Source organism: Anabrus simplex, chromosome 2, assembly GCF_040414725.1.
Source record: "Anabrus simplex isolate iqAnaSimp1 chromosome 2, ASM4041472v1, whole genome shotgun sequence".
Taxonomy (NCBI): domain Eukaryota; kingdom Metazoa; phylum Arthropoda; class Insecta; order Orthoptera; family Tettigoniidae; genus Anabrus; species Anabrus simplex.
The window spans coordinates 918,337,852-918,359,857 of NC_090266.1; the positions used below are offsets into that span (position 1 = coordinate 918,337,852).

General features: G+C 38.2%; 1 protein-coding gene across 1 annotated transcript in view; it reads left to right on the forward strand.

Moving 5' to 3' along the window:
- The window catches only part of shep (alan shepard), a 775,961-nt gene that overhangs the window by 604,460 nt on the left and 149,495 nt on the right, over window positions 1-22,006 (forward strand). The window contains exons 4-5 of the mRNA XM_067139545.2: window positions 1,301-1,359; window positions 15,789-15,913. Coding sequence (XP_066995646.2) covers window positions 1,301-1,359; window positions 15,789-15,913 — 184 coding nt within the window. The remainder of the gene's footprint in view (window positions 1-1,300; window positions 1,360-15,788; window positions 15,914-22,006) is intronic.

Here is a 22,006-nt window from a genome sequence, read left to right on the forward strand (position 1 = left end):
ATAACTGAAGAATATTCCCTCAAAAAAGAGAATCTAAAATTAGAGAAAAATGTGATGTAAACGTGTAGGGACATGGAAAAATGCGCGAATTATCCAGTATAGCGTAATAAGCGGGAGGATCTTATTAAGGTTTTACTGAGAGTACGTTTCACAAGAGAGAAATGAATATTACATTACAATCATTCCTCATCTCATATGCTGCCATACTCCTTTCAGTTGGTAGTATTTGGCACAGGAGTTGGCTCGGGAGATTTTCTGTGGTGTCCAATTTTCACACCAGGCAAATGCTGAGGCTGTATCTTAATTAAGGCCACAGTCGCTTCCTTCCCGGTCTTTGCCCTGTCCTATCACGTTGCCATCAGGCCTTTTTGGTTGGTGTACCTTAAAACAAATGGAAATATGTGCTTGGCACATAGAATTTTGAGTAGAGTATGCACATTTGATAAACATTACAACAACAATCCTACAACATAATCATGGGATATGCAAATATAGAAAGGAATCAAACTGTCGACGACTACAAAAACCCTCATCTAATTCGGACAATACTTCCATAATGCAATGTATCACATAAAAATAATTATATTTTTATTATTCTTGCTCCAAATACTTAGATAGTATGCTGAAATCTTCCCAAGAGTTGCTTTGTTTCTTCCTGCAGGCGCGTTTATTCCCTGTGCCTGCATACGAAGGATAAATTTAGTTAAATAGCTACTGCAAGGACTACAACTGGTTCTTTCTCACCATTACTAGCCTCTAGATCATTTCGTGATGGTATTTTCTTATTAGACATCATGTTATGTTACTGCTCGTCTTTCTGTTGGAGACAATTTGAATGAATCTTTCAAGGGAAGTGCATTTAATGTTATCATTAACATACCGTAGACCATCTTTTGTCACAAAACATCTCAAATTCTTCTCTGTATGGATTCATCATTATCCTGAAATGCAGATGTGAGTGTGTCATGCAATTTTTGGAAATATGGAAGATGTATATAGACTTGTCACAAACAGCATTTTATGAGTTTGCCCAAACATGCTCTGGAAGTAAAAACAAAACACACTTCTATTTTTTTAATGAAAAATAAATAGACAAATGTGTAATTATCTGAGAATACGTTTATAGGAGTAATTAAATTATAACTAAGATAACTCCTATATTGTAATACATCATTTTACGTTTACTGTTATTGGGGTATGTTACCCTGTTTATCCAATAAATAAATGAATGAATGAATGAATGAATCAGTAAAAATGTATGTTTGTGTGTCAGTCTGTTTTAATTTTTTTCTTTTTATAGGTTTGGTACGATCATCTCAACAAAGGCTATCCTGGATAAGAATACAAATAAGTGCAAGGGTAAGTGTTAATTTATCATAACTGATCTTAATTAATGTATTGTTGTAAATACATCTAAAATGACTTGTTATTGTTGATGCAGGATGGAGAACATACAACACACAGGCATACCTCTGTTGACTTCTGATAGTTTTATGTCAGTCGTATGACAGGTATGGCAGATAGAAAGCGACGGCCCACAATAAGACATGAATGTGAGAGGGCGAAGCAGAGACAAACGTGAAAACACAAATGGTCAAGGACAATTTCCACCCCTGTTAGGCTACTGTTCTTCTCTATTGTGTTTATTCTGTATTCAGTCTCTCTCCACCTGTATTTATCTTGATCTTGTTGTCTTCACTTTCGCTGGCTCGACCAGATTTTCTTCTTTCCGAGGCTCTGTTTCCTTTTGGAAGCAAAGGAGTGATATACCAGACACACTCTACCACAATATGAACTTGTACCTCAGAAGGTTAGGTAATGAGGGGAAGAGAGAAAAGAACGAGATTAAATATTTGAGAAGTAGAACAGAAGTAACAAAACCAGATAAGATAAGAAGCGAGAAAATTAGAGAACTAGTGCAAGTGAAATTATTTCAGGCCAGCATAAAGAAAGGAAGGCTTAGATGTTATGACGCATGTAGAGAACGGAGAAGAAAGGGATATTTCATGAGGTGGAAATGGCTGAAAGAAGTGGAGTTGCTGGTGAAGAAAAGAGGGGAGGACTGGACCATAGTGATGACTGATGACAGTGACATGGTGAGAAGACAGAAGACAATGGGGAGGCTTATGTTCTAAACAGACTTTACCAGGTTGATGATGATGATGATGATGATGATGAAGATGATGATGATTGGTTTTCTTCTCATCCTACACTTCTCACATCAAGATGTATCAAGATGTATCAAGATGGCCCCTCGGTGAGTGTTGAATCCTGCCTTCTCGATGAAGCTGGAAAACATTGGGTGCTGAAAAGAGGCAGTCTATGCTCCTTTTCATATTTCTATCGTTATGCATATGACTTAATGTATAACTTGGTTGTTCCTTTCCATTATTACTTTCGTCAGGATGCAATTGAGTGTACAGTGAGATGCATCTTGTATATTTCCCCAGTTTTCTTTACTTACCTTTTGTTTTATTGTGTTTAAAAACAGTCCCATATTGCTTAACATTTGGAATGCTGTTGACGATACAGTTCGTCAATGTCAATGCATTTGTTTAGTGGCAGCTGACTCTGACATTGTTTTCAACATTCGTGAGAATGAAGTGGAAGGAAGGAGGCTTAACGTGACAGTGTTTTGAACTAGAAATATTCTCTTAGTATATCGAAATAGATGCCACTGAGAATGTATTTTTTCAAGAACATATCTCAATATTTCAGTAATCTGCCATCTGACCAACTAATTAAACTGCTTTGCGATTCAAAATCGGAAGAGGACTCTTTTTTTGCTAGAGGCTTTACGTCGCGCCGACACAGATAGGTCTTATGGCGACGATGGGATAGGAAAGGCCTAGGAGTTGGAAGGAAGCGGCCGTGGCCTTAATTAAGGTACAGCCCCAGCATTTGCCTGGTGTGAAGAGGACTCTAAAAACATTCCTAGTGGTTTCCTGGTGGAGCTGTGAAGCAGAAACTAGCTTGCTGGGGGTTGAAAAGAAATGCATTGGGGTTGACAACAGAAGACGATGGAGAGGATTATCTTCTAAACAGATCCGATCAGCTCTGCAAGATGAAGATGATGATTATTATTTTAATGATCTTGGGTTTTTTTCATTCCGCACTACGGAGCAAGATGGCCGCGCCGCCTCCAGAGCGTAACGGTTATTACTACTGACTGCCATTCTCGGTGGCCCGGGTTCGATTCCTGGTATTTCCAGAATTTTAAGAACGGCAGGAGGGCTGATACGTGCAGCTCACCTTCACTGGGGTTGTGCATGAAAAGAGCTGCACCACCTCAGGACAATGCCGAAAATTTACTTAACTACAGCTTTCAGAATGATTCAGGAAAGGAAATTATTATACAGAGTGATATAGATAAGTGTGTGTTTGCAAAAGGTAACTCATTTTCTGTACAACATAGTACGGTGCCGGTACTTAAATACTGAATGAGTTCATTGGACCCAATGTCATGGTGAGATTCACTGGTTCAGCAGAGAATTGTCTGTTTAAATTGCTTATTTACCAGATTGTAAGTGGACCTTTTTCTTTTTTTTACTTTTTCCCTTGGTTCAAATAATGCCCCTCGGCTTACTGTGGAATCGGTATCATTAACACGGCTGGCAAAGCAGGCAACACCCTTTACCGACGCAGTGAGAATAATGTATAGACAAGAAATGTGTTTCTCCACCAATCAATACACGATTTATTGTAAATAGATTACACTAGTACCGGTTTCGGCCCTTAACAGCCATCATCAGCTAGTACATGATTAGTTTCCAGCCATTAGACAAATCACAAGTTGTTATTGTGTTAGACATCCGGATGTCTAATGGGGGATGGAAATGCAGTATATAGTAGCATGAAGTTAACATATCTGTGGTTAAAGGTAAAAGGTAAAAAGTTGGTAGGAACCTTCGTCATGAAAACATTTTGTGTTATATAATCCAACTGTGATGAACTCCAGTAAATTTTAATATAATAAACTGCAGGTCTTGAGTTTGAATTTAGAAGCTGTTGGTGGCAACACCTCTCTCGTCTATGTTCGTTTGTGGTGTAGTCTGTAAAGATAAGCTAATATAAGTGTAGTGTATGGTGTGTATATGGAAAGAGTACTTACTATTGTTGTTGTGGAGGTCTTGAATCAATATGTCTGAAGCTTGCTGTGTTCTACCAAGGTTCTTAAACACCAACATGACACATATCAGTCTCAGAACATTCTCGAAGATTACCTCACACAGCTAAACCAACATACATAGAAGCAAAGGAACCACACGGAAGATAGAAGAATGGGATCTAAGCAACACGAACTTTTAATAAGCATTTTAATGTGTTAAACTTTTAAAGTGTTTTATATTGTGGCCCATATGTTTTATACTCATGTTCTAACTTATTGTAACTTTTTACCTTCGACCACAGATATTTTAACTTCATGCCACTGTATACTGCATTTCCATCCCCCATTAGACGTCCGGATGTCTAACACAATAACAACTTGTGATTTGTCTAATGGCTGGAAACTAATCATGTACTAGCTGATGATGGCCGTGAAGGGTCGAAACCGGTACTAGTCTAATCTACTTACAATAAATCGTGTATTGATTGGTGGAAAAACATATTTCTTGTCTATACATTGAATCTATCAATACGGAAAATGAAATTCATAAACAATAATACGGAAGCCAACCAGGCAAAACGTAATGCATTCAAATATCAAAACTTGAAAATCAAACTAATGAACGCAACGAAAAGCATTGCCTTTTTGAAGGAATGCCTTTCAAACAACTTAACACCGAAATTTCTCCAAAAATACCATAATAAACACAGACGAACTGCTCAGACACGCAAAACACAAAACAGGACTAATGAAATTTGGTTAAAAGAAGAAATAAAATTCTTATATCGTAAGAAACAACACCTCAATAATCAACTTTATTCAACACATCTGAAAGCATCCCATGAACTCCCACGCAGCTATTGGAATTACTTTAAACAAATTTCCAGAGATAAAATAAAAGACTTAGCCATAAAGAAACACAACACACTAAACAAAAAACTGGAAACACTGAAACAACAAAGTAAACCAAAACTACTTACCATAATCCAAAACAAAAATCCCTCTCTTCCTAACAATGATTCCCAACATAAATTCCATCCACCTATAAAAAACCTTACACTAGCCACATTTGACGACGTAGAAACGGATATGTTGAGCAAGGGACCCAAACACAACTGGGGTAAAGCATCATCCTACCAGAATATTATAACTACCGTTACCGAAACAGAACTTGCTTTACAAAGGATCCCATATGATATACGAGACGAAGTTAGACACGAAATCAGTAGAAAGATCCCGCAATACATCAGTAATATTCACAATAATAACTTAAACACGAATACCACCCATAGATCAAACTTAAACTCAAAAATAAAATAAAACAGAATAATCTACTAATAACGAAGGCCGACAAAGGCAACACTACGGTCATTATGGATAAAAATGAAGCATGCTTTCAAAACAACACTTTTTCTATTAAACGCCGAGATCCAACCAATAACATACAAAGGAATTTTAAAAAAATTACTCAAAAACACACATTTTTTTCTTCTTACCGAAACTGAATCTGCTAAACTTATAACAATGAACCCCCAATTACCATCTGCGAAAGCCTACCCTAAAATTCACAAAGAAGATGTACCCATGAGACCAATTATAAACTATAGAGCCAGTCCAACCTATAAATTATCGCAATTCATCCAAAAAAAAATTAAAAATCATTATTCATTTTTAGCAAACAAAACAATACAAAACTCAATAGATTTTTGCAACAGGACCAAATAACTAAAGATCGAACAACACCATACCCTTGCTTCATTTGACATAAACATGTTTAACAAACAATCAAAATAATAGAATCTAATTTAAAAAACCATAGCAACTTGAACACCTTAGAAATAAACGAATTCATAAATTTACTTGAATTCGCTATAAACAATAACTATTTCAGATTTCACGATACCATATATCAGCAACAAGGCCTACCTATGTGGTCTCCTGCCTCCGGAATATTAGCAGAAATCTATATAGATTACTTAGAACACACGTCAATTAATAAAATAGATAATATACATTTTTGGTGCAGATTTGATGACGATATCTTCGTAATTATAGATAACAGATCCACTGACGCACAAACTATACTAGATAAACTTAACACTTTAGACCCCCAAATTAAATTCACTAAAGAAACCGAAAATAACCGTACACTAAATTACTTAGACTTGACAATAACCAGACACGACAACCACTTATCTTACAAGATCTACAGGAAACCCACACACACCTTAAATACCATAAAAATGACTCCATTCATCCCAATACACACAAAAGAGCAGCCTATTATAGTATGATATATAGAGCTTTTAACATCCTAATGACAGAAGAAGATCAAAATAATGAATTGAAATTAATCCACGACATAGCTAAACATAACGGATATAGCAAAGAAATGGTCAACAAAATCATTCACAAAATAAAATCCCAACCTAAAACTAAATTAGCTAAAACAGCCAAACCCAGAAAAGATTATGCCCTATTTACCTTTAACAACACCCATATATATATATACCATAACTAATATTTTCAAGAAGCACAACATGAAAATAGCATTCAAAACCACACACAACAGCACCAACATTACACATAACACTAAAACAGTCAATAATAATAACAAATACTATCCATCAGGTGTCTACCGTATCAAATGTAACTGTGACACAGGTTATGTTGGACGTACAGGCAGAAACTTCACCATCCGCTATAATGAACATATAAAGGCAGTAAAACATAACCATTTCTCATCAATAGGCCAACATGTAGAAGAATCTAAGCATAGCTTCACAGACATCAATAACGATATGACGATACTAAACATAAACTCTAAGGGCCCCCTGCTCAACATAACCGAAGATTTCTATATTTCTTTGGACCAATACGCTAATCCTAATCATAACATTAACGATATTACAGAGAAAACCAGCATCATTTGTGATAAAGCCATTCCGGCATTAAAGAATGATTACCTCATCATAGTAAACACACGCTCTAACAAACCAACGAATCACAAGTCTGATCCCACCCCTACTTCCCCAATAGTCACTCCTTCTTCCCCTCCACCTAAATCCCCCTCCACAGCTAACATGAGCCCCAGACGCACTCGTAGTAGAACACAGCAAGCCTTCAGACATATTGGTACAAACCTCCACAACAACAATAGTAAGTACTCTTTCCATATACACGCCAGGCATTCCTTCATACATACACTATACTCATGTTAGCTTATCTTTACAGACTACACCACAAACGAACATAGACGAGAGAGGTGTTGCCACCAACAGTTTCTAAATTCAAACTCAAGACCTGCAGTTTATTATATTAAAATTTACTGGAGTACATCACAGTTGGATTATATAACACAAATTTTTTTCATGACGAAGGTTCATACCAACATGACACATATCAGCCTCAGAACATTCTCGAAGATTACCTCACACAGCTAAACCAACATACATAGAAGAAAAGGAACCACACAGATGATACAAGAATGGAATCTAAGCAACATGAACTTTTAATAAGCATTTTAATGTGTTAAAAACTTTTTTAGTGTTTTATATTGTGGCCCATATTTTTTAATGTGTTCTGTATACCCGTGTTCTAATTTATTGTAACTTTTTACCTTTAACCACAGATATTTTAACTTCATGCTACTGTATACTACATTTCCATCCCCCATTAGACATCCGGATGTCTAACACAATAACAACTTGTGATTTGTCTAATGACTGGAAACTAATCATGTACTAGCTGATGATGGCCGTTAAGGGCCGAAACCGGTACTAGTGTAATCTATTTACAATAAATCTTGTATTGATTGGTGGAAAAACACACTTCTTGTCTATACATTTAATCTATCAATACGGAAAATGAAATTCATAAACAATAAAGCGGTGAGAACAAGTTCCAAAAAATAACGCCACGAGCCGCCACAGGTAAGTTTCGCCATCGTGTACAGAGCGGTAGACACAGGTCCAGTTTCATCAACAGTTGTTAAATATATACAAACTAGTTGTTAGTTAACACTGTGCTAACATCTTAAGATTCTCTTCCTGAAAAATGTTGACTAACACGTTGTCGCTCAATAAGAGTAGGATTTTGACATATGTGGCCGTGATGAGAAAGCTACTGCGAGATGCTCATCAGCTGATTTGTGAGTTAATCTCAAACTGGTATTTCTTTATGTAAGCTTTCATAATGGATTTTTTTGTCTCCCTAAATTACAAAATCACAGATTCAAGCAACCAACGGCATGCGTTTGTTGCTACTACCGTACAATTCCGATATAGGAGGGTGCCTGGTGTAAAAATGGGAAGCCATGGAAAACCAGCTTCAAGGGTGCCGATGATGAGATTCGAACCCACTATCACAGCTACGCGACCCTAACCGCACTGCCAATTCCCTCGGTAATAATAATAATACTTTATTAACGGTAATACCATTTTACATAACAGTAGAGAAGAATAAACAAAACAAAACACACTAAAAAGAAAGTTCAAAGGAGTATAAGTAGAAAAATATGTACAGATATATACACAGGTTATGTTACAAGTAATCACAGGAAAGTAATAGTCAATTCTGGAGATTATGTAAGTGATTTCTCAATTTTGACAATGAGTAGTTAAATACATCAATATCCACTTTGTTTAGAGATCTTGACATTCGAAACAGACTTTCAACGTATTAGGTCGTGTTACGTACATGTAGTACGTGTTGAAGAGATGTTAAGTACAGAACAAAAATGGCCAGCCGGACACCAGTGGGATCCGAACCCACAACCTCCCGATTTCGCGTCGGTGCTCGTTAAAGAAGACCTATCACATCTGAAAATTGAATACGTTTCGAGTCAGAGTTTCACATCACTAATTTCATCATTTAAGTTTGTTTCGGTTAATACCATGAAGTCATAGTCAGCTAAACATGAAGAAATTTTAATTAAGTTAGTTTGCTTCGAAGTCCATTTACATTTTGATAGTATCCTCTAAAGTGTTCAACTAACCCTTTTATTGATGTCTTTGGTGCTTTCTTAGTATAGTGTATCTGATCTCTGTGAAATGATTCCCTATCTACATTTTGTATTGTATTCCTGGTATAAGTTATACTTTCTAAATCATTTTCTGTGTCACTTAAGTTTTTGCCATTAGGATTAGCATCCCCCCCTCATTTCTTAATTAGTTTCCCGAGAGCATTCTACTAGATATTCTATTGAGAAGTTTACCAGACTTAGAGGTTCCTTTTCTGTTAAGGTGTAGCCCATCTTTTCTAAAATCACGACCTCTAAGCCAACTATTACCATCGACAAAAAGGACATTTCCATTTCGGCATAACCAGTCAAGAGTGGAGTTTACAGCATCTATATAGCGATACTCAACATCATACCGATATAAAATGCCACTGAGACAAAGCTTTGCCGCTGGAAACCTCCTTTTTATCGTAGTAATAAGCCTATCAGTTTCGGCCATTATGTCATTAGGTGATGAGAAATTATGAAGGTCATTTGTGCCAATATGAACTTTCAGGGCTTCAGGATTTTCTTTAATACCGGTACTGTCAATGTTTACATGTTCAGGAAGTTGACCCACTCGTATGCCTGGATAGCAGTACGCAATTCCCTCTTCAACTTCGGGTCCAACATTTCTTATCATCGAGTCCTCCCACTATTACTGTACGGGCTTGTTTATGTACCGGTCGCCGACGGGAATTTTTTTGACACTGCAGCTGTGTCATGTTCTATGATTGCCTCATGATCATTACATTCTAACGCTTGAAAACTGTTTTGTGTCACTATATTACTATTTACAAAATCTTTAGGCCTACATGCAACATGTTTCCGGTTAGGCCTAACATTCTTCGACTTAACCTCTTTAAAATCATTTTCGTATTGTCTCGGCATTTCAACATTATTTTGTTTAAAGTTCTTCAATTCCAGCAGAGCATTTTCTAGATCCGCTGATAACATTTTAATTATTTCATCTTTGGATGAGAGTTCAAGTTTCAGATCTCTTATTCTAAACCTCAAATGCGAGGATTCCAAAGTGAGATTATCGGAAACGAGATCGTCTACCGGATCCGACACTTCGCTACCAAACGTATTCTCAAATACGCACTCATAAGAAGCATTAAGACTATTAAGACTAGCATTACTTCCGTGAATAGATCCATTGCACTTCATACACATATTATTACCAAACATATCACCACTCGGAGAAAATACTAAATCACTGTTTACCGCCATGTTAGCAAACATGTTGCCAATGTCTCCCGGATACGGGTGTGTATTTTTTATTTTTTTTATTTTTTTTTTCATAGAAAGAAAGACCTAGGAGCACTCGGAGGCAAACAGTTCGAGACGACCTAAATGGAATTGGGAAAACATAGGACGATGTAAAAGACCTGGCTGCAGAACGTAGCTTCCCTGGATGCCATTACATTAAGATGTGGGTCTTAGTTGTCATTTCTTAGAAGTATGAGTCTACATCAGAGCCATCTACAGATAAAGCCGGAAGGTACGCTTGGCAACGCTGTATCTATCTGTCAAGCGGAGGCCGAGAGAAAAGGGGGCGTGTCCGACTTTGAATTGACTTCAATGATATTCAGCGCACGTAGACCAACATGATGGTTATGAAAAATATACACACTGTGAAAAATGATACTAAGAAACACACACATCAAGAAATGCACTCAGTAAAGTTAGAAATACACATTTTACATGCATAAAAAGAAAACCCTTTAAAGAACAGTACTCACAAGCTCAATATTTATGGAGTGTTGACAGCTTCCTTCGTTTACTGATTTTATCATCACTGCTGGCATAACTCTTGTTCTTAATCTGTTTTCTATAATTATTTAACATGACGTTGCAAAATGTGGACAATAAACAGTCTATTAGACTATTATTGTCATGCCCACAGTTACCCTGTTCAAACCAGAACTGTTGATTTTCATCTCTCCCTAAAGCAGCTCTGGATAGAGAGAAGAGAACTTCTTTGTAATTTCCACAATCCAGGTAGTCTTCCTTGTAGTCTTCAGACACCAACAAGGTAAACATTCCGGTCACTGTTACACAGACACGCACAACACAATCTGATGGCACCACTAACCCACCTCTCTGAAGTTCTTCAAAATAGGGATCATCTGTTTCATTGCATTGCAGGAGACCTAAACATGTGTCACAGCTTATTCTTTTGGATATTGCCCTTACTGCATACCCAGAAATGTATATTACACCTGACATCTCAAAATGCCCATCAAAAATGTCACATGATAAAAGTGATGATATAGATGTTGATTCCCATAGGGAATCTGAAATATTTGCTCCGAATGAGTAAATTTATAATACCAATATAAATGGTCCGTTATTGGACATTATAAATTTTCCAGCTAACTCATTCCTGGTCGCCAGCGTTTCGCCCTCGTGTGCTAGGCTGGGCTCGTCAGTTGGTACCTAGCACACCTACCAGATATTTCAGATTCCCTGTGGGAATCAACATCTATATCATCTGATGGCCAAGCAGGCATCAATTTTTGATAATGGGACAAAGTGTCTCATAGTGCATTGGCACTGCCGGTGGCTACAATTAGCTTACGCAGTGGCCTCCACGGTATGCACTAGCCAGCGTCTTGGTAGGTGTGCTAGGTACCAACTGATGAGCCCAGCCTAGCACACAAGGGCGAAACGCTGGCGACCAGGAATGAGTTAGCTGGAAAATTTATGAAGTCCAATAACGGACCATTTATATTGGTATTATGATAAAAGTGAGTCGAACTTTTTTATCACTGCCATATTGATCTGTCTTGGTGGAATCAGACATTTCTAACTGGCTACAGTCAAACTGCACTTTTCCATACCTAGATGAGTGCAAGCCCAGAACACTCTTAATCCTAATTTTCTTCTCACTTTCTATAACTTGCAAGTGCATTAACATTATAGTTACAACCACTAAGCTGTCTGTACTGACCAAACCTTCTTTCTAGATTGTCACTCTGAAACTTCCCTAACAGTAAATAATTTGGTTTCACAGTTTCAAATGAAAATTGGATAATTTTTAAAACGACAGTTGTGGTATGTACCAAAGCTCTTGAAGTGTCAGTTGTTAAGTGACCATGAACCAAATTTAAATCATCCCAACTGCTTACCCACTCACAGAAATGTTGAAGAAATTGAATGCGGTCATCATCTAGTTCAGTAAAAGGCATTTGATTGTGGTCCCTCTTGCAAATTCCTTTAGTTACACTTTTGACATTTACAATACGCCACCACTTATTAGAATCTAGTTGACTAGTTTTTAAAGCAGCTATAGTGGTGTCATGGAACAGATTATCAACAAGTAACACTTTCTGCCTATCAAGATTGTTGGGATACACCGTTTTATAATTAAGTTTAAAACCTGTAGCAATCAGGTTGGATGCATGACTGTGGTACAAATAAAGGTTCCTTAAATCATTAAAGCACGCCTTACAGATAATCTGATCTACTTCAAAATCAGGGAAAATAAAAGTTTTGTCTCTGTCTTTCTGATTCAGCCAGTTATTCCTGATGTTCTTAAATATATGTACAGGATCAAACATGAGAAATATCTGTAAATTCTTGTGTTGGGGATTTGGTACACAATATGGACTTTCACTTCCTAACAATGAACACATACTGCTAAACATATTCTTATTTATCCTATTGTTGTCACATATTATGCACATAACAATTAGTCCTGTATTCTGAACAAGTGTCAGAGCATTCATTGTCAGCTTAAATAAAATATCTCCAGACTGTGCTTTCACTGGGGTGAGATGACTTCCTTAAAGGATCCAAATGCAGAATGCACCATGAAAGCTTGTATTGTTCTTGCTTCTTGTAAAGGGCTATTCTTGGCTTGACCAACGAGTACTCCGTTCTTGTACTCAAGAGAGGGATTCACATAAATTTCATCAAGACTTAAAACTACATATTTTTCAATGTCTGATAAATTCCTTGTCACTCGGTAAAGAAAGTTTCTGTTTTCCTTTTCCGAATTAGGTGACACTTGTAAATTTGCTGCTAATTTTTCAAGGTACTTAGGGTGTGGTAGGATCAGTGTACCACTCTCATGCAAAGAACAATAAGCAGCACGAGACTGACAGTTCAACATAAAGGCAAGAATCAATGTACTTTTTGAGTAACTCTTTTTCCTTTTAGTACAAAGTTCGAATTGTTCCCTTAAGAAAACAAGGTTAGATGACAAGTCTGTGCCTTCACTGCTAACCTCACAAAACTCTATGAGCTTGTCAAGCATTTTAAGTACATTACTTTGTACACATTCAACACTAACACTACTAGCAGTGGCTCCTGTATAATTTAATAAATATTTATTTAGCTGAGACCACTTGGAGATTTTACCATCAGCTAAACATTTAATTTCTTTGACTGACACCTGATAACTATTAACATATACAGTCACATTCATATCCTGGTGAATTTTTAGTAAATTACTTACATTTGGCAAATCATCCAGATTTAATCTGTATATGCAAAGAAATTCATTACAGATACTGATCTGCCATACTGACATGTCAATTTTGGTATGAAGAAAGTATTTTAAATGATTAAAGTCAGCTATTAAGTCATGTTGAAGCTTTGATTCCTCCAAATCTGTTTTCGTCTTGTTTTCCCTACTCTTAATTTCCAGTCTCCTATCTTCAGGATCTTTTGTTTTTACACTCTTTGATGACAAATATTTGGGAAAATTTGGGAAAATAGTTGGACATGCATTAGGAAGAAGTTCATTAGGTTTAGGTGGTTGTACAGTTATATTGCCTTTACTATCACAAAACTTTTCCCCTTTTGAAAAACTATCATCTGTGAAATGTTTTATACACACGACTGAATCCTTCCCAGGTTCCCAATTATCCCGCTTAACTTGACGAATCCATTTTTGTTTTAATTCCTCATCAGAAGGAAACCTAAATGAGGTAACATAACCATCCTTTTTGATGCCATAGTTGCTACGACACATAGGAACACAACATTTTCTGGGCATCTGCAAATACACGAAACGTGTTATTAATAACCCAAATTCGGGCATGCCTTCACGTATTTCGATAATAGGTTCTACGTATGTCACTCAGTCACCTACCTTGTTACATATACTCGAACATATTCATGAAAAATACAAATAAACACAACACGAAGTTCACTACACATCAACATACACAGATAGCTTTTGCCTCCGCCTCCGCTGGACGTTGCCAAACTTACATGACTCCGGCTTGTAAAATGTAGACGGCTCTGGTCTACATACAAGGTAATATCAGAGTTTGAGGATAAATAAGAGTATTTTAAACAAAATAATTTCCAGTTAACACAGTAAGATGTGCAGTAATGATAGGAATACCAATATTCACCCACATAAGTTGAAAGCATATAGTGGACATTTTAGAAATCATAAGAAACATTTAAAAAAATTACCTTGTGGTGCAGAAAATAAAATTTGATGGAATAATCAACTAAGCTAAGCTCTAAAGTATACTGTAGATTCTGTGAAACATGTATTTCTCTGTGACATGACAATCCATAGATAACTGTCCATTTTATTTCAGATTTCTTCAAATAAGCAAGAACCTCATTCATAATGCACTCAAGCATACTCAATAGCCTTATGAATGAATATATCACATATTGTTCTTATGCTGATTATGTTTATTGATATTATAATTCTGTAAATAAGAACAGAGAATTAAATAAGTCAGATTTAGTATTGTCTCTTGATGGTTATTTTCATAATGTAATATGTGAACATGCCACATATTTAACATGGAATATAAATAATCAATTGATCTGAGTTCACTGGCAAAATGTGCGGTTTATGGACAGGTATCTGAGCCCAATGCACAGTCTAGTCTTGTTGCTAGCTGTGGATGATGATATTGCAAAATGCTGTATAATTTTTCTGTGTATCAACACACGGGCTTTCTGGCTATGGTTGCGTCTTTCCATTTCCACGTTAGAGTTACGTCCTTGGATGTCGACTTGGGCAGTTTGGGAAGGGCAGAAATTGCCCCGACTGATTGCTCACTGATCTGGCAACCAATAATCATTCATTATTTGAAGTCATTAAGCTTCCTTTCTCCAACCGTTCTGCAGGTATCTCATAGCACATGTAGAGAGGGGTGTTCAGAAATTTTGGATCCTATCTCTCGCCTGTGCTCAACTTTTCAACACACATGTGCATACATGATTTATTACAGTAACATAATTGTACAACTAATTTATGTATTTATAAACTTTGTCTTGGGCCTGTTTGAAATCTAAATAGGTAGAAACATTATTTGAGGGGTAAGAGACCATTCCAGAGCCAAGAAAATTGATAGTAAAACCCTGAGCGCAAAGGGGGAACAAGGATTACTCTCAAGCATTGATGGGCAGAATGAAACAAGTGTAAAAGTCAATGAATGGGAGGGATTTGGGCAGTACTGGCAAAGGAAACGGAGGTATATTTCTTTCATAACAGCTGTTAGGGAGGGAGCAGATGGCTAGAAGATGCGTCTTCTAGTAATCAGTTCTTCTACTCTATTCTGAAACTCCTGATGATTTTTATGCTTTCTTCCAATGAGTTGTTTACCATAAAAACTGTTGTACAGTCGTTGCTTTCCATTTATTATTATTGTTTGTGTTTTCTTAGCAGGTACTTAACTTGTCTGTTATCTTTTGCAGGGTATGGGTTTGTCGACTTCGAATCCCCTATGGCAGCAGAGGCTGCTGTCAAGGCTCTGCAGTCCAAGGGAATCCAAGCGCAGATGGCGAAAGTGGGTATTTCGTTGCTGCGTAGACCACCCAGTGTACGTTGCATGCCAGTTATGCTTCAGGGAGAGTACAACTGTGACAGTAATAATGTCTTCCTTCTGCATTCCATACCTTCTGTACCCATCCAGTATTGTAGAATTATTAGTTTAACAACTTCAACCTGTTCCTCTGGGTCTTCTTAATTTTTTGGATGATTTGGGCCTCTGTAACACACTCTGTAACAACCTATACTTTCTGGTTCTTTTCACATCAGAATATTTTGAGAATCCTGGGATGCTCACAATATTTTATCTACAGTAAAATTGTTAGTTGTTTTCTGTACATAAGTAACTTCCTTTTCATAGTCATCAAAATAAATTAAAATGATACTCAAAACTATCCAGCTCTTATTTTCCAATGATAATTGACATTTATTTTGGATGCAAACATTTGTTCAGCTCAGAGATATCTGGTTAATGTAGGCACTTCAGTATCTTCTGTTAACACTGGAACTATCACTCAGCAAAGCTTTTCCTCTTGTGTGAAGTTTTAATTTAGATTTGAACTTTAGATTTGACATTTATATGTGGGCGATGTTTTATTTATTTATTTATTTATTTATTTATTTACTCATACACACATACTTGCTTACTTTAGTCTTGTAGTAATAGCATATATGGGGCTTTTGGCTCCCTGTTACATTTAACCATACACAGTACCTTATTTAGGACGAAGACCAACAAAGTGATGGTAGGTGTTTACAGAATATCTTACAGTTGATAACTGATACACAGGTAGGTGTATGGCTAATGTATTAGTTGCACCTCTCTCCCAAACAAAAATCATTTGTGCCATGGTTACCAAAAAATGAAAAATGCTCTGCTCTTCACAAAGTGAATGTGAGTTACCGTATCGTCGAGTGGTCCTGTAGCACAGTAAATGAAACAAAGGTAGGTACTTGAATATTGTGCCATTGAGAGGTCCCTTGTAATATTTATATTATGCAGTCACATTTTAAGGGCCCCGTGGTGTAGGGGTAGCGTGCCTGCCTCTTACCCGGAGGCCCCGGGTTCAATTCCCGGCCGGGTCAGGGATTTTTACCTGGACCTGAGGGCTGGTTCGAGGTGCACTCAGCCTACGTGATTAGAATTGAGGAGCTATCTGACGGTGAGATGGCGGCCCCGGTCTAGAAAGCCAAGAATAACGGCCGAGAGGATTTGTCGTGCTGACCACACGACCTCGTAATCTGCAGGCCTTCGGGCTGAGCAGCGGTCGCTTGGTAGGCCAAGGCCCTTCAAGGGCTGTAGTGCCATGGGGTTGCGGTTGGGGTTGGTTGGTTAGTCACATTTTAAGACATTTCAAACTTAATCCACTTTAGCCCATTTGTGGATGATCAATATTGTGTGTGTCTTGGAAAATAACACATTTTTCTTTCTTAAGGTGTCTTTTCATGTGGTTTAACATCTTACAAACTATTAAACTGAGGCAAATACACTAAGGAGAAATTATGTTCATATCGGAGATCTGGACTGGTATGTAAATGATAGCTGCTTCAGACCAATTGGATTGTTCGTACAGCCCTCGCCACCCGATTGACAACGGACAAACCATACAGTAGCGTTTAGTTGAGGTGCGGTGACGTGAAACATGGCTACTGATGGGTACGAGCAGGAAAGGGTCTGAATAATTGGTCCACCTGAGTGGCAGGTGTAGTTGCACGCGTTGGTACAATGTGTGTGGCTCCAGTGATTAAACGAAGAGACATGCTCGGAAACCTAGATCGGGCCCGACCCATCGGACAGCGGTGCAGGAGAATCACTGCGGCCTTCGCTTGTCCCGAACGAGTCCCTCGAGTGACGGCGGTGGACGCTCGAGTGAACTGTGACGACGCACGTTATGCGGTTGTTAATCGTTTGCGTGCAGCTGGCTTACAATCTCGTGTTCCTGCACGAAGTGTTCCACTGACCCTACAACATCGACACGTGGAGCTGTCCTGGTATTGACAATGGTTGTACTAGGTTGACGAAAGGCATAGTGTTGTCTTCAATGATGAATAGTGCTTTTGTCTTGGCTGCAATGATAGTCACAATCGTGTCCAACGGTATACCAGTGAGAAACCGAGATGCACACGGGGCAAACCCCAGGAAACTGTTGGCTTTCATATGAAATTGCCATTAGTAATTCTTGAAGGCACAGTGACCGTGGCTGTCCTGTTTGTGGCAAATGCGGTGTTTCGGCAGGCCAATGCAAGCATCTGCAGGGAAGCTCTCCAAGACATGATGCTTTAATGTTGGACCTAAGACCTATTGAACATGGTAGAACACGGTGGGTATACACCACACAACTCTCCTCAGCCCCCCCACCCCCCGGAATAAACACGCTGATAAAAAGGGAATGAGTAGCTAATAAAAGTTGTACGAGACTTACCCCTTCACGATGTCAACCTGTGCACACATACAAACAGCTTGTCAATTACAATTTTGACTCAAGTCTTTTTGGTTTTGCAAGGTCCCTTGTATTGAATAATTCTGTCGTACCATCTCAAGTCTACTCATTGTGTGTGTACTTGTTTAAACACAGATGTATTGCATTTGACACAACTCTCACAGATACATGTCACTTACTCAGCAAGGCAGAGTTTTACCAACTAAGCACACAAGATGGTTATTTTAATTTTCACCACCAGTGTAACATCTAAGGTTCAGTTTTAATATTTTAATTGTACATGTACATGGTCACTTATTAGGACTGTTCATTTTAGATTAATACCAATGGCAATGTCACACAAAATTGGATTAGTGGACTTCAAATTCACTAGTTATAGTATTATAGACTGAGGAATTTTTTGCTTTTTTCGCAGAATAATTTCTAATATGTACATAATATTTTTCAAATGTTAATTTGATTGTATTTGCACTATATATTATCAATAGTCCGTGGCTCAAGATGACCTACTGTATAACTGATTTGACATCATATTAAATGGTCCAGCTCCATGGCTAAATGGTTAGCATGCTGGCCTTTGGTCACAGGGTTCCCAGGTTCGATTCCCAGCATGGTCGGGAATGGGGGCTGGGTATATGTGTCGTCTTCGTCATCATTTCATCCTTGTCACAACACGCAGGTCACCTACAGGTGTCAGATGAAAAGACCTGCACCTGGTGAGCCGAACATGTTGTCCAACGCTCCTAGCACTAAAAGCCATACGCCATTTCATTTATGATGAAGTTTATATCGTACGAGCATAATTGGAACTCGATCCTGGACATCTTGTATTTCGGATCGAGCACCCTGACAGCTACACTATGATAATGCTTTCCGAAATGTTGGCTTCCATGACAGCTGGTGTATGAATACTGCTAGATTTTAAGCCCAGATGGGTATAGATTGACATAAATCGATGTCTGTAACGCTACAGACTTGTTGGTGATAATCAGCTGATGGAAATACAGGAAAATAAGACTGTCATACATCTGACACCAGACAGCAGCGCTGAAAATCAGCCAAGCCAACCCGTACCACATGATATACATCCCCAGGTAGTTTACCTCCTATATAGCTGCCATCTAGTTCACCAGCAGACTGTTGAACCGGTCCTAAATGAGTAATATTCACTAACTTTATCATGTGAAGAAGCTATAGCCATGTATGTATGTTCAGTCCACAGCCCTAAGGCTGGTTGGATCCTCAACAGCTCCACCATCAGTTGTCATAGATGGCCTGCTTTCCTCTCCGAGTCAGGAGTTGCTGTTACACAGCAGTCTGCCAAGCCCACCGAAATGCATGCACCAACTGACCCTATGAGCAACATTTTCACACCATTCACAGCAGGGACTGGCTGCATAAGGAAAGGCATTACTAGCATCGCTCATACCTCAGTCACTTTCATATTGTCAAACCCAACGATAAGACAGAGACAGATCAATGAAAGTAACAAAATTGCTCTAGCCTATACCAGAATACATAGTGCACTGTAAACACTAGGTCCTGCCAGCAAAGGCATAGCTATAGCCATAAGTGGTTAAAAATAGAAATACCACATTTCGGCAGAACTTGTACCGGGCGCATCAGATACATACCTGGCAAACGTGTTTGTATGGAAAGAGAAGTGACAATAAATGCAAATATTGTTGCACACTTCATCATAACAGTGATCGTTCTTCTCTTTATGCTGCCGCACACTCTTCGTTGTATCGCTGGTTTTGCACAAGGTCAGCCCTGTTTCCAGTCAATTTGATTTATAATTAGCCACATAAAAATGTTCATGGGTGATAAATGAGGTGATTTTGGTGGCATAAGCTGGTTGTTGTTATCGTTAACAAGCTACAGCTCTGCATTCAGCATCTGCTGTTCTGAGAACAACTGCCAAGACAGTTCCTATTCTTAAGCCACAGTCGATTCTCCTGTTCGGCACTTCACCTTCTTTCCTTCCAGCATTTTCTTCCAGTCCACATTTTTGTACTTGCACTTCTCTTTATTGAATCGATCCACCTTGTTCTAGATCTCCCTCTCACTCTCCTTCTCTGGAACTTCATTTCCATCTTGTTTGGTATTCTTTCCTCCTCTATCCTCTTTACATGTCCAAACCATCTTAGTTTATTCCTATCAATTCTCTCCTGTAGGTTTTCTGTTCAGACTTCCTTTCTAACTTCTTCGTTTCTCACCCTGTCTTTCCTATCATACTTTCGCTGGCTTGAATTCTTCTCTCATCCCTACTTGTTTGTTGCCTGTGGTGCATTCTTTTGTATAACGTCAGTTATTCCTTTCCCCATTCTCATTCTAATTTTCATTTACCAGTCGCTGATGCAGGTTACGCCCTAACCTTTTTAGAGGTAAATTTAGAAGTGCCATACCCATAATTATGCTATTATGGTGGGATTGCCACTCCCAGAGGCATTTTCTACCTACTGCCAAGTGTAACTTCAGCAATACAGATACCTTTTGCAACTGCTTCACCGAAGTACAGGAGAAAGTTCTTCCGTACCCTATTTCATTCACCATCGTTCTTTTCATCTTCATTACCTCCTCAGCTGAGGTGGCAACAGGAAGCACGTCTGGCCATAAAAACCTGCCATATAATTTCATCTTGGCTCATCCTTGACCCCTTATCAGGAAACTGGACTGAGGGGATGATGTACTGTAACCTTCCCAAGGCATCAGTACATGAACCAGTTACCATTGTTCATAAATATGACGTTAGAATGGAGCACCATCGGTGAGCTTCGAACTCAGCCCGGTTTGTCGAAGCCTCACCCTCCCCTACTGGAATAGTTCGCTAGCCGAGTCGGTATCGCATTTTCGGGTCTGTGGACTGTCCGATGGGGCGGTAAGTCCTTTAGTAATAGTCTCTATAGTAGGGGGAAAAGTTAATTATGAGAGGAATACCATTTCATTACTAATGAAAAGAGAGACAATATCTTGTATAACAAATTTTACTTATACTAGTGAAACACATTATTTACATGGGTATGCCATACAAACACCTTACATATAGTAACTTGGGTGATCTTGACGTTTAAATGTTCGGTAGTCCTTCTCTACACTTCATTATACGTTTAAATATTCAAACTTAAGAAAGCGTTCCCTCTTGGGTTATTTACACTATCTCAGATTTATAGAGACGTTTTCTCTCTAATTATTCACTTTACACTTACACTAATCACTTTACACACAAATCTATTCAACATAGGCATACCCAGCTGTAATTCTGTTTGATTGTCGAAAAATAATATATTCAACTTGCATCAAATTATGATATAAGTTTGCTAGTATCGTATGAACTGAAATAGGCAATTTACACTCCCAATCCTTTGAAAGTCGCGTTACAACACTACCTTAAGTTAAACGTTGCCAAATATGCAGTATGATAAACACGCTCATTTCATTAGGATTTTTATCAACACATATATCAGGACATTATTTACACAACGATGTTACCTATGGACAAGCATTGAGCGACTTCAATACCAGACATCATAAACAAAATATTATAGCACTACCTGCAACAAATGGACAAGAATACACATTTCACATACACACAATGGGCCGCAGGTGGCCTTATTTACCTGCCGCTTGTGACAGTAAGCTTTACTGTCTCCTACAATGAACTCAGGACCTTCTGAGACAGGGTATATCTGACCTGGAATTCC